Source organism: Silurus aristotelis (genome assembly GCF_946808225.1).
Source record: "Silurus aristotelis genome assembly, chromosome: 18".
In the NCBI taxonomy this organism is placed as follows: Eukaryota; Metazoa; Chordata; class Actinopteri; order Siluriformes; family Siluridae; genus Silurus; species Silurus aristotelis.
Window position 1 is genome coordinate 8,251,881 of NC_139591.1, and position 14,412 is coordinate 8,266,292.

Sequence of the window (14,412 nt, forward strand, 5' to 3'; positions counted from 1 at the left end):
AGGGCAATCATAAAGTGGTGATTTTGGGTGACAGGTTTGCTTTCTAATTGCAGTAAAACTGGAAGCTCATTCGTGCTGAAAGCAGCAGCAGTCAGGAAGTATTCTGCTGGTACTTCCTGCATCAGAACTCCAGATAGTGAGGATAATGGAAAAGAGGAAAGACCTATCCATCCACATTCTAATTGTGATATGGCCATGGACAGAGTGAGTAAATGAGTGAGTGAGTGAGTGAGAGAGAGAGAGAGAGAGAGAGAGAGAGAGAGAGAGAGAGAGAGAGAGAGAGAGAGATTTGGGTGGAGGTGGATGACGCACTGTCATTAACACCATAAGCTTAGAAGGCCATTAACCTCTAAAAAGGTCAACACAGCGCCTGTGCCCTTACATTTCCCCAAATCAGCAACTCACAGGCACTGTTGTTTTCATAGCCTCTCCCTCGGTCTTGTACTCATCCACTCACTTCTTTCTCAGTCCCTCTCTCATTTATTTACTCTTTCACTCACTTACCTCTCTCACACATCATTTTCTCACACTCACTTATTTACTCACTCAATTGCTCTTATCCTACTTTTACACTCTTTTTTAATTAGTCATTCCCACCATTTTTTTTTAATACATACTTTAACTTTCTACATTTTTCTTTCTCACTCACTCACTCACTCACTCACTCACTCACTCACTCACTCACTCACTCACTCACTCACTCACTCACTCACTCACTTACTCACTCACTCACTTACTCACCCACTTACTCACTCACTCACTCACTCACTCACTCACTCACTCACTCACTCACTTACTCACTCACTCACTCACTCACTCACTCACTCACTCACTCACTCACTCACTTCGTTCTTTCACATAATATTTTACTCACTCACCCTTTTTTTTGTTTTTATTTACTTGCACATCAATTTACATACTTTTCATTTTCATTACCTAACTCACTAAATAAACTCTTGCACAATGTAATTCACTCACTTTCTCTCTCTGATTTGATTTTACTTCTTTTCCCATCAGCAGCTCACACTTTAAATCTATTTTCCCCCACACTTAACTTGCTTAAACTCTTACTCCCCTTATAATCCTCATTTTCTCATTTATCTTACTCCTTTCTTTCCCACACTGACTCCCTGACTAAAGAAACCCATGAAAAAAGTAATGTAATGTATTATGTATGTTATGTGCTAAAAGGTTTAAGCTGATATGTCATATTCATCATCATGCAGCATGACCATCATCACCAAAACAAACATTGTACATAAATAAATGTAATTTTTTTTTTTGCTTTGTCATCTACTCCTAAAAATACTTAAACAGTAACTCTCATTGCAGGATTAGCGAAACTCAACAGCACTCATCCACGGGGGTTTTAAAATTTCTGCTCTGCCAGGAATTGTTTGCAATCCACAATCATCAAAAAACGAATGAAATTCCACACAAACCAGTGTTGAAGTAATTAAGAATTCAGTTTGCTTTTAATAACAGCAACTAAAAATAATTAAATATCTGGTGTCAGTTGTTGACAAAAGTTAGTAGGGTTACTTTACACTGTGCACTTAGACCATAAGCAATAAACAATAACCAATAGTTGAATATAATGTATGGCATCACCAAATTTTTTAAAATGAACAAACAAAGCAAACGACATGGCAACAGAATATTTCAGATTTATTTATAGTAAGAGAAGAAAATTGTTACTCTCATGTTTACATTATATATTCCAAGTGCATTAATTTCTAAGAGCTTTCAAAATCCCGAACAGTTCCTAGTAAATTACTGTATAAATATGATCTTGCTCTTGTTCCCTGACGAAAAACAGTAATAATGTTTTCAACTAATCTAAGTCAAAGTATTACCATACTGTCTTGAACACACGCTAAACATGTTGCATCATCAAATGTTTTACGATACTGTATTGATGATATACTCATGATAACCTGTGATTAAACCCAGACTATCTAGTGTAGAGACATTTACCAGGTGCCGTGTGTTTTGTACTAAATTAATTTTGGGACCTACTTCAATGTATTCATAAGTGTAGAGTATAATGAATTGTTACATCTATAACAGAAAAACATCTATAAATTCTGCATATTTTATAATATCTAATGACCAAAGATAAGATGCATATTTGTCTCAACAGTACTAAAGCCATGCCACATTACTACTGTGAATGATAAAAGTGGATACATTGGATACAACTAAAGCTGCTGTGCAGTCTTAAGCACACAACAAAGTTCAATATGTTATTAGTTATGGATGTGGCTTCCTGGTAAATATTCAGTAATGGCAGTGTACTTTGAGTTTGGGAACCACAAAGAAGTTACATCAAATTCCCAAATTTTTTCCAAGTTACATCAAATTCCCAAATTTATTAATAAAACTTAATGAAATGCTATTGCTGTTGTATTACACAGATATAATTGATATATTTATAGTGAGTGCTTAAATGTAAGCGTATAGATATAATGTAGGTAACAATCTGTATATACATATCAATGTCAGAGTAATAAAATGCTTTGAAATCAAGCATAATGAACTTTTATTTGTAAATAAGGAGGATAATCAAGGCAGCAAATCTCTTTTAAAAACATTTTTGGTAAACTTTTGCAAGATATTTATTACATGGAATATATTTATTTAATATATTAAATGGAATTGCATCATAAATTAAAGTCAGTCAGCATTTAAATGAACCTCGTATGACAGAAATGCATTCAGATCAGGAATATCGAAAACTCTCTTAAAGGTTTGATTTTAGCACAGTAAACACAAGAACTACATTTAATGGTCTTTTAGATGAATGTGCATGTGCAGTAATGTGTAAGTATTAGAATGAGGTAATACAGATTGCTGCATGCTGTTTAAAGTTGTGGGTTAAAGAACAATTCTCTAATGACAAAATCAAAACTCACTATTTATTGGATCTATACTGCTTGTAACATTATAAAATACTTCAGGTCAAATGACAATATGTAGACAATTATCTACTCAGAAAACCTAAAGCAAAACAGAATGAATAAATTCTTCTGCATATAATAAATTTATCACCATTGAATATCATGATCAAGATTACATTTTTTTTTTTTTTTTTTTTTTTTTTATAAAAATGCACTTTAAAACATTTCTCTAATGGCAATACAACTATTTTTAATTTCAACTAATAAAAACAAAACGATTTCACATAAAAAACATAAAAAGCAGTAGTAATTGTTTGAAGTTTCTGCCAACTTATCTTTAAGCTTGAGTATATTGTTTATTCATATACTTAAAATTCTGCCTCTAGAATGAAAAATACTCAATTACAAAATGTTATAGAAAACATTTTATTTTATTTTTTTTACGTTTTGACCGGTATGGAGATTAGTTTTCAGTACACATCGTGGTTGTTCATCTTTTGTCATTATGCCGATGGTTTTTCTAAACTGTGCGTACTGTCAGAATAGGAAAAAGGAAATTTACAAAGCAGCGAAAAGGAAATCTTGTTGCAGTGGCATGGCAAAAAGGGTGTTACCCCCTCCCGCTCAAATCTGTTCTTTGAACAATGAAAGCGATTTTAAATACTAACATTTTTCAAGTCATGAAACTTTGAAACTTACCTTAATCGTGCTCGCCATTGTAGCACAGGACTATATAGTCCTGGTTTTTTTTTCTTTTTTATTTCAGTTGGAATGTCTATGTGTGAGGTTTTTATTTCTGGCGATGAGTGTGTTAAGTTGAGGTTCCACTGAGCAGTGTTTGGAGCGGATGAGATTGTGCTAACGCTGGAAGTGAAGTCAACCAATAGCAGGAAGAGCTTTCTATTGGTTCTGGCCGACACAGCTCGAAGAAACAGGATATTTGGGAGAGGAGAGATAAGGAGGCCTGAAACAATGTTGGTATCCTGTATACCATGAGTGTGGTTACATTAAGAGACAGAGAAAAACCTATGTTCACTTCACCTACAGTGGGGAGTCCTTGAGAAGAAGGCATCCTGGACAATATGACTGTCTATTTAATGTTACAGCTTTAACTACAGTTTTCTCCATATTTATGCACAGAGTTACTACAATATATTAATATAGCAAACATAATAGAAAAATAGTTGGATTGGGATACAGGAGTATAATAAGAATATCATGGGTAGCTATTTTGATTGAATATAATTTTGTAAAACTGAAGAAGATGATGTAAATTTGTTGCAAATAAAAGGAATAAGGGACAACCCTGGGAAAGCTAAGTGGGCAAAAACAATTACTTTATAATAAAGTACACCAGCACAATTATGATAAAATCAACAATAGTAAGCATAAAATAATCATAATTATAGCACTGCAAAGTTTAGTTAAGTGTCATATGGTATAGTGTATATTAAACTTTATCACATTGTACTATGTACTATGCAATGTACCAGGCTTTAATGCATTATAAAAGACAGACAGAAACACCAGTTACAGGCAGGATGCAGTTTTTGTCAGGGTTGCAGGCAGAGAGTTCGGGAAACAATGAAGTAATACAGTTTCTACTTGACAGATAAAAACAGTTCTGATTCTGAAGTCAGACATCGTACTGAACCCAAATAACCTGTCCAAGCACCCAGCTGCTTACCATACTCTGTGTAATATAGCTGCGATTAGATAGCAACACACACAATCACAAATTGCGTTGTGAATATTTGTGTCAGTATACATATGGTGTGTGTGTGTGTGTGTGTGTGTGTGTGTGTGTGTGTGTGTGTGTGTGTGTGTGTGTGTGTGTGTGTGTGTGTGTGTGTGTGCTCAGCCATGTCTTGATGCTCGTGTGAGCAGTGGTGCGTTTCTGGGCTGCAGATGGCATTGCGTAATGGCGGTTGCTTTGAGGAAGTCATGAAGTTACGAGAGGTTTGTTAACAGTTAGTGACAAAAACGCTTTATTTGCTTCAAACTGCCTCTCTACTTCCAGAAAGACAAATATAAACCTAATGACAGAATTATTATTAATTATACTGTAATCATTATGAATGACTGTATTTTAATGCCTCAGCTAAAACTTTCGAAAACCCCCCCTCTAATGTTCTGAAGAGATTACATAAAAAGGATTTCAACACATTTGATAGTTAGGAACAGAGCAATAAATATTGCAAGAGTGTTAATTCTGCAACACTATGAGAGCAGTGCATATACCTATTGTTACAACATGATTATTTTATTATTATTTTAAGAATTGTTGATATAGCTATTACTGGAAATTCAGGAGGCATTGTTTTATTTGATACATTTAATTAAAATTTAAATTACAATACAATTTATAGCTATTTTTATGATTGTATTGAAGCATTTTTTACACTGTTTTCACATTTGGCAAGCATCTATATTTCATCGGAGTATTTTCATTTTGGGAAAGTTTTACTTTTGTAACACATATCATGCAACATTGACTTGAAGAGAAAAAGCTTAAAAATAATCTGTTGTAAGATTACAGTCGTAACCTCCAGGTTCTCGTAAGAGTTTGCATGGAGTGAGTGTTCTCTCTTTGTGTTCCTGTAATAATAGAAATCTCTCTAAAAATGCATAATATGCAGGAAAATGGAACACTGAATTGCTTAAATTATTATAATATAGTTATCATCGGTCAGTGCTTTTAATTAAAAAGTACAATAAAAAGCGAGTACAGTGGAACCTCGATACTCACAACCTTGACACTCGCGACCTCTATAGTTCGCGACTTTTTATTTGGAAGCGGACTAAGAGTAATTCACGAAAAATCTGATAGTTTGTGAGAAGCCGCAAGTGGCTCGAAAGTGCAGAGTAAAATTTCAAAACAGAGTTTGTACTAATAAATTACATAAAAAGTTTGAAACTATTTTATTATTGTATTATTCATTTAAAGTAGTAAACAAAACATTTATGACAAATAATTCACAATTTTGTTGAGTTTACAGTACAGTACATGTACAATTCCCCTTGAGAAAGGAATCATCAAAAGGAGAGTCAAAACCTCGCAATTTTTTATACTCGCGAGGGATAATAGAATGTAACCCCCACGAGCATTAAGGTTGCACTATACTTATATACTTTAAATAAAAAGTATAATGTATTTCATCCACCACTGGTTATTAGATTTATTTTCGTGTTAATGTAAATTCTAATTCTTGTCCAGCTTGCTAAGAGCAATGTGTTAAACTTCTGTAAAATTTGATTCAATTCAGTGTAGCAATTATACATTTTCTTCAAAGGAAAAAGTTCTACAGTATCTTGCACTTTACAGCAGGGGCCATCAACTGTAGAATCGTGGCTTCTGTAGCAGATCTCATTTAGTGGTGGCCATTTTAGCTATGGACAGCCCAAAAAAATTTGAAAGAATTCCCACAGACCTCCATATTTTCAGTTGCCCACTCTGGTCTAATTAGAGAAGAAAATACATGGCTAGTTAAAAAAGAAGAAAAAGAATAAAAAGAAAAAGTTCATGGTTAAAACAGAATGTTTAAGGATATTGGGAAGAGAAGTATGTGCTTATCCTCTGCTCCCAGTTTCAGAACAGATGTCTCATCTGTTCAGAGTCCTTGACTCTAGTCAAAACAATGCAAAACACTTGTTATGTTTTGTCTTATTTATAGCCATGGAGTAATCATAGTTTTAAAAAAGCATTAAAAGGTAGCTGTTGTCGCACTTTAGTCATTTTAGTTGAGCTGCAAACAAGGAATTTTACATCGATTAACCTTTACAGATTTTAGTAAAAGTTTTATGTTGAGAAAACCAAATCTTTGTTTATTGTATGTTTTTTTTTTGGAACATAACGGAATGGTTAAAAAAAAATGCATTGTTGAAATAAATGTTTTTGTCAGAAAGGTGGGGTGTAAAAGATTATATTTGGTGTATTATGAAAGGGACGTAATTCTCTCGCTATCACTGTCTCTATTTTGTCTGTTTCTCTTTTTCTCTCTCACTTTCTGGAGTAATGTTTGATTTTTATGGCATCCTGCAGGATGTCTGTAGGAAGTCACCTATGCTCTTTCCCTAAGTGAGCCGCATGGCCGAGTCTGTATTTGCGTATGTGCGTTGTAGTGGTAATGCTGTTCATTGGGGGGTGGGGGGTGGTAAACAGGGAAGGGCACTTCCACAAGAATGTCCTGTACAACACACACACACACACACACACACACACACACACACACACACACACACACACACATACCTTTATCGCCTCTATAAATGCACATTTTAGTGTGTCTACTTAACGCTTTCTATTTAACATTTCCTTCAGTTTGTTCGCCTTAGTATGTATGCGAAGAAAGTGTGTAAAAGCACTCATTTGCATAAATTTGGTGTCCTAATGTTGAACAAGCCAAAGAGCATCAAAAGCAAAAAAGGTGATCACAAACTCCCTGCTCACAGCACCTCCTACAGACTCACACAGTTACTGCAACAGGGTCAAGTGAGCATTGAAAAAGCAAGAAGATAGGGAATTATGGTGTGTGTATGTGCAGCTCTGTGTGCCCTGATTGTGGTCCATAAGGTCTCGAAGGTATCAGGTTATTATCATCTCTTTCCACAGCCTTTTATAGCGATACTTACTGCAGTAGTGAAGCGGATTTTACGAGCTCTAAACCAAATCTGTGCCAAAGTTGACGATATACTTCTCTTATTTAGAACATTCGTAGAGAAATAAAGATGTTGGCTTCATTTAACAATTTTAGATGTACTCTGCGAAGACCAGTGAAAAACCTGCATTTTAGGTTTAGGGCTGTTTTAAGAGCAGCATGTAAAATTGAATTACATCTGTACATACATCAAGTGTATGTTGGCAATTACATAGCTTTATTGTTTATCCACCTAAACATAAAATGTACTGCCTGGTTTTCAACATTGGAAATCCAATCTATCCCAAGCCATCCTCAGCCAATTGACTAATTCTTGCTGTTGAATGTCAAATTAACAGGCTTAATAGGCTATTTAATAATTGACCAATTTCAATGCATAACGTTTCAAACAGTTCAAGGAAAATTAAAGGGATTATTTGCCATTTTAGCACTAACACAAAGGTTTTTTTTTTTGTTAATTGCTCCCATGTTAATGTCATGGCTGGCTGAATGAAAAATATCCTGTAAAATAACATTTGTGCTCATAGACAATGGCATATCCTGGCCTTTAAATAGAATTTTCCATAGAGAATAACAAAATTCACTGAAAATGTAAGCAATAATATTTTGATTACCAAATCAAACTGCAAGCAATTATATTCTGATTTCCAGTGTGTGTTGTTATTGGGATTTCCCTCTAACCTTCTAACAGTGGATAATTGGATTCATGGATCCTTTTGTCTAGCTCCTGAAGTCACACTCTGTGGATGAGCTAGTTTTACTGGAGCCCCATAGACAATACAAGAAAAAAAAAACTAATTGGACAGTTATTCAGCCAGAATGTGTTAACAATATCTAATTAGTACTATGATACCTGCAACAAACATGATTATATAAACCACACTATAATATAGACTATACTTTGCAGATGTAGCTTTAGACTGTTTCTAAAGGCTTTCTGGTAACCACACAAAACTGTAATCAAACAACAGGTTGTGATAAATACTGGGAAAATGTGCTTTTAATAACGTATTGTGTTTCTAAGCAAATGACACTTCTTGTGCAAAGTTATTATAGCACTTCTGCTACTAGCATTTCCCTGAACCGAGTTTACTTGCAGTGCATGAATACAGAGCAAGTAAACACACACTTGCACATACACTCGTCCATATACTGTAGACACACACGGTCACTCTGTTACCACAGCATTGCGGACTGATGAATGGTGATAAAAGAATTTCTTGATTTGTGTGAAAGGCAGGAAGTGGTCTTGCCTACAGTAAGTTGCATGAGGGTGAGTGTGCCTGGCTCCTTTTCTGCAAGTCAATCTAGTAAACCTTGGGGAAACCCTCTGGCACCCTCACCACTGGGCTCTTTCTATCAGCAGAATGTGAGGTTACTGGGCCACACGACTTAAAAACACACAAAAGCACACACTCAATCATTGAAACACACACATGGACATTCACATAAACGGTTCTTTGTTGCTACAGGAAATCATGGCTGAAGGTATGCTGTGCCAGATGCCCTGAGGAGAGGAGAGAATTCCTGTATTCTCACGTTAAACGGAGGAGAGCGTTTGGGTGAGGGGTTTCATATGAGATGTACAGCAGAGCTGCAGATATAAAATCCACCCATGTGTATATCTTAAACAGTAGCGATTCACCACATTTGTTACGCTTAAATGCAGGCATGTGTGCATAATATTTACGAGGAAATTTCATAAATGCAACTCACACTTCTAGTATTTCCACTACATCAGAAGTGCACTTTTTTGGTCAACTCAAAATTAGCAGCTAAAGCTAAATGTAAATACAGTGCAATTATGATGTTCCTGTAAGCGTTGTCTTTTTTTTCCTGACAATGTTTTTGCATTGTTTGTTTAAAAGATTGCATGGCTAGGTGTTTACTGGTCTAAATAGTTGCAGTCTTTAGTTAGCTTCAGAGCTCAGTAGTCCATATTTTCTATTTGCCTTGTGATTGAAATCACTTGACCAGTAAGTATACACATTTGTATTTCCAGTTCAGTTTAAACACAGTTGAAACAATGTTATTTCTGCTTCTAATGTAAAAATACATACAAATGAATGATTTATTGTATTGAACATTGCCAAGAGGAGCTTTAATATAAGACTAAAGCTTAGTTCAGTAATTTTAATTCATTGTCAATTAATGTCCAATTGATTTTAGGACATCTAACGTCTGCAAAAACATTAAATATGCCCAAAAAATAACACATTTTCAGAGGTTTCTTGTCCCCATCTGACTACATCAAGCATGAGCAAATCCCTCATTCGCCAAGCTTAAAAGTTCAAGAACAATTCTCCCCTAGGTTTAAAAGTATGCTAAAAAAAAAATGTTAAGCTTTTAAAGTACCAAATCTCACTAGATTTCACACTGATCAACATTGCATTCATTCACACACATGAGCCGCAAAATACATCCACAACACAGTATCAATAGCCAGGTTCGGAAACTTAATATTCTTGCTGCAAACTTTCAGACACTACACGCATTGCTTGTGTGTGCTTGTATGTGTATCTGTGTGTTGGATGCAACAGCCTGGTTCATCATCACACTGGAAACAATCACTCTAGAGAGTGCACCATTATGTGAGGGTTAAGTTTTAAAAAATACTTAAATACATTCACGCTTTACCTATTAATGTTTAAGGTAAATCTTTTCCCCAAACCAAACAATTCACAAAAATACATTAATTACTGTGATACATGAGAGCAAGATCACATGAGACAGGCAAGGAGAGGAGAAGAGAAGAGAGGAAGAGGCAAGGACAGGAATGAAGAGGAGAGGAGAGAAAAGCAAAGTAGAGGAGAAGAGATGAAAGGGGAGAAATTAAAAGGAAGGAGTAGGGGATAAGAGGAACGGAAAGAAGAGGAATGAAGAGGAACGGAAAGAATAAGAGAGGACAGAAGAGAGGAAAGGAACGAAGGTGAGTGGAAAGGAGGGAAATTAAGACAGGAGAAGAATCATTACCTCAGAGAACGTCTACCCTCTTGCCACGGCGAGCTCATCTGTGCTGGCCTGCTTGCCGCCACTCTGCACATGCAAGCGTGTGTGCGTGTGTGAGCCAGCGTCTCTGTCACAGCTTGGCAGAGGCCCTACTGGAGGACTCCTGGATAACAAATGTCTGGGAGTTCGGCAGGTTTTCTGCACATGCTGTTCACAATGAATGTGACCAGACCACAAGTCTGTCCCCTTGACACACAAGCACACGCACACACAAATAAGGAGAAAGAAAAAAGACCAGAAAGAAGAAAGCCACAGTCTGATCCCAGCACAAATAGCATTCCTGAATGCCAGATTTCTTGGATCGGTGCACAGAACTTCTGGCATGCTCCTTTAGCTGGAGCGAAGACAGGGATAAGATTTAGCTGCTGGGTGTGTTTATATGTTTATATTTATTTGTATGAGTTTCTGTGAATTTTCTCATATGCTTAAACGCCTTTTCTCCTATTTTCCAACTTCCAACACCTCAGAGAAGACCACACACAACACACCACATCTACCAATGTGTAAAAAAATGTTTGAATTTAGTTTCAAAAGCATCTATACATATGAACCATTTCTATGGCAGCTGGCCAGTAGAGATGCATGGGTATGCAGGGATAATTAATGAGATGAACTGATTAGTGGCTATTTAATAACAGTTAGAAAAATCTATTAGTAATTAGTATTAGTTATTAGCATGCCATTACAAGTTATTGGGGTTCACAGTGGTGCAGCATTTTCCATGTTCCCTGATTCAAGCTTGAGTTTCTGTGTGTGTGAGGTTTCACGTTTTCCCTAGTGTTCATGTGCGTTTCGCATGGGTTCTGTGGTCTGGTGTTTGCGGCTGCCTATAAGTGTGTGTGCATACTGCCTTGCAAAGGGGCATAACTATAACCTATACACTAGCCTTTGCAATATATATTTTGAATTAACCAAGATATATATTTATTGATGGTTGGTTAGAATTACTTTTCTTTTTCGAACTAACTTCTTCACAGAACAAACAGTTATTTCACCTCAAATAAATTGACTATAGCCTGCAGACAAACATGAGCATATCTTCAAATTAAACACCCAAAAAATGGAATTCTTGCTTTGTCAAATTCATTTTTCACTTGTACAGTAGTTCATTGAGGTGCATACATAAAACATATCAGATTGCAGTCTTTAAGATCATGAAGCCTTAGTCCAGAAAAGTGGACAAACTATATCAGGTGTTTAGTGGCCTCTGGCCAGGAGTACTTGTAGTACGATATCATCATTTTTTTAGAGGTCGCAATAAAAACTGGGCCAGGTTTAGGGTTAGAGATTCCCATGTCTGTCAGTGCTTGACAAACTTTTCAGAAAGCACAAGCCAGACTTTACTGTAACCCCAAACCACACGTAGATCAGGAAAATAGATTTAATACTGGAGATGAAGATGATCTAGAGATAGCTGATTTTTGAAATGGACTGGGAATTATAAAAGCACTTCTTCAGCTGTGGACCATAGTCATGACTCAGACTTCTGTTGCAGTAAAGGAAGTATACTTCATGAGCACAACAGCTTGGATAAAGGTTAATTAATATAACATTCGATCGCATACAAGCACGCAGTCACACCTGACACAGCACGCACATGCTGAATTGTACTCTTTTCCACATCTGTTGTACTCCTCTGCCGTTTCGCAGTGTAGTGTGAGATAATGTGAGTTAGTAAGAGAAATCTGGAGTTTTCATCATTTTATTTTAAACCAGCTTGTCTGCAACCGTTCTGCAGTTAAAGTCACAGAGATCACGCTTTTTCCTTTATTCTCATTTTTGATGTGAACATTTCTTGGCTATTATCTGCATAATTATATATACAGTAAGTGCGAGTGCAATGTTCAGGTGCTCCTATTCCAGTGGGTGATAAATATACAAATTCTGAATGTTTAATTTTATATATATATATATATATATATATATATATATATATATATATATATATATATATATATATATATATATATATATATATATATATGGATGTGTAACTGTAATAATACCTTATGATTGGCGGTATGTGGCTCTTCCTCTGTTCCAGTCTGGACCATGTCCCCTGGAAAACATCGAAGATCTCACAACCTCTACCTGAGACATCACACACACACACACACACACACACACACACACATACAGAAAAATTAATATTAACGTATTAATACTCATAATGTGATGCATTCATAGTTGCACAATTCCATCCGGCAAATACAAAAAAAAAAACATTCATTAAAGAAGGATGTTCAGGGTCATAGATGAACTAATTAGTTCATATTGTTTATATTGTAAAGGAGTCTGGAAGTGTTTCACTGGACCATAGTTTTTGTGTGACACTGAAAATGGTGCTACAACAGAAATAGGCCTGTTTGCAATTTGGAAATAGCATGATTCATTCTGGTTCAGCTGAGATTAAAAATGCTGTGTTGGTTAGATCTGAAAAGCTCATTGTTGTAACTGTTGTTACAAAGTTTGCTTCTCCATTAGATTTATTTAAAAAAAAAATTGCACAGAACTCGATGTGTGCATAGTAAATGAGCATGTAATAACTCCGTTTGGCAAGATTCTAATAGTTGTGGCCAGCTAAGTGCACAATATACTGTACATCAGACAGTCTGGGGCAAAGTGTCTGAGTCTGGAAGCCAAACCTGTGTTTATTTTTAGCAGTTGGTGCCCAAACTGTGCTTACTTTTGTTTGTTATTTATATTAGGAGCAGTGCCAGGATGTTGAGGAGAGGGAATGCTTGATCAGCATCTTCACCTGGCACGAATCTAGAGTGGAAATGAGCCTTAGCATGTGAGTGATTGGGTATGTTTGAGGTGGAGGATGAGGTTCATGCAGAATGAGGTGGGACAGGGACATGAGGCTGGTTTAGAACTGTCAAATCATTGATTCCTTTCTAATAAATGGTAGAAGCATTAATGTAGGCAGTGCTGTAGCATCAGCCAGATGATGTCAGACAGCACTACAGCCAGCGCTGCTTCCTCAGTGGACGTTCTGTGGTGTCTCCTTTCACTGGCTTGCCGTCATTTTAGTCTTCTATCTGTCTCGTTTCTCTCTGTTGAGGTTATCACAATAAAGCGCACAGAGCTTAAAAATAACATAGAGAGAATTCCAGAAGGCTCACAAAACTCAAGGAACGTTCCAGAACACCCACGGGACACAACCACTGGAGGATGCAGTGCAAAAAAAATTCACAGACAGAAAAGTCCCTGAATCTTGTTATACAAATCCATTCCCATATTCACTATGTACTATAAAGGATAAGGCATGTTAACTATGTACTATAAAGGAAAAGGCATGTTTGGACTTGAGTGAATATTCTCCTCCAATTATAAATGCTTAACAAATTGTGGTTTTACTTCTAGACATCCAAAATATTTGTTGCTGGTTGTCGCATTTGACAATAATGTCATGTGTAAACTACAATGGTTTACCCAGGCAATTCTGTCATGCCCATTTATATCCACAAAAGCTAAGTGGGATCTACACTGTCTACAAACCCAAATGTGGCATAACATCTTTATTTTCATTGTGGCTGTTCATGAATGACAAGCTAAAGTAAAAATGTTAGGCAATGTCAGATGGGAGCTACAGTGGTCTAAAAAAAAGTTGGTTAAAAAGGGATACAATAATGCAACAGTAGTTTGTATTTTTTTTTGGTTTGCTAAAACAATTCACTGTTGTAAAAATAGTTTAGTGTTTACATGTACAGTATTTATTATTATATGGACGATTATTTTGCACTAATAAAAATCTTCTGTACTGTTCTATGTTGTTCTTTACACTAAATGTCTCACACATCTGTTTTGAAAAACTGGTTTTGTCCCAGTTAGTTATGTGTAGT

The 14,412-nt window shown here is 36.0% G+C and overlaps 1 protein-coding gene across 5 annotated transcripts in view; it reads right to left on the reverse strand.

Annotated features, from left to right (window-relative positions):
• Positions 1 to 12,658, reverse strand: part of erg (ETS transcription factor ERG) — a 27,790-nt gene extending 15,132 nt beyond the window's left edge. For 2 of the 5 annotated variants that reach the window (XM_083569120.1, XM_083569118.1), the window contains exon 1: positions 12,574 to 12,658. In XM_083569120.1, the coding sequence (XP_083425246.1) occupies positions 12,574 to 12,621 (48 nt within the window). In that variant the 5' untranslated portion in view covers positions 12,622 to 12,658. Of the gene's footprint in view, positions 1 to 3,599; positions 3,786 to 10,531; positions 10,718 to 12,573 lie in introns of those variants that run through there. The other 3 variants (XM_083569122.1, XM_083569121.1, XM_083569119.1) reach the window with 3 other exon arrangements.
• Positions 12,659 to 14,412: the final 1,754 nt, after the last annotated feature.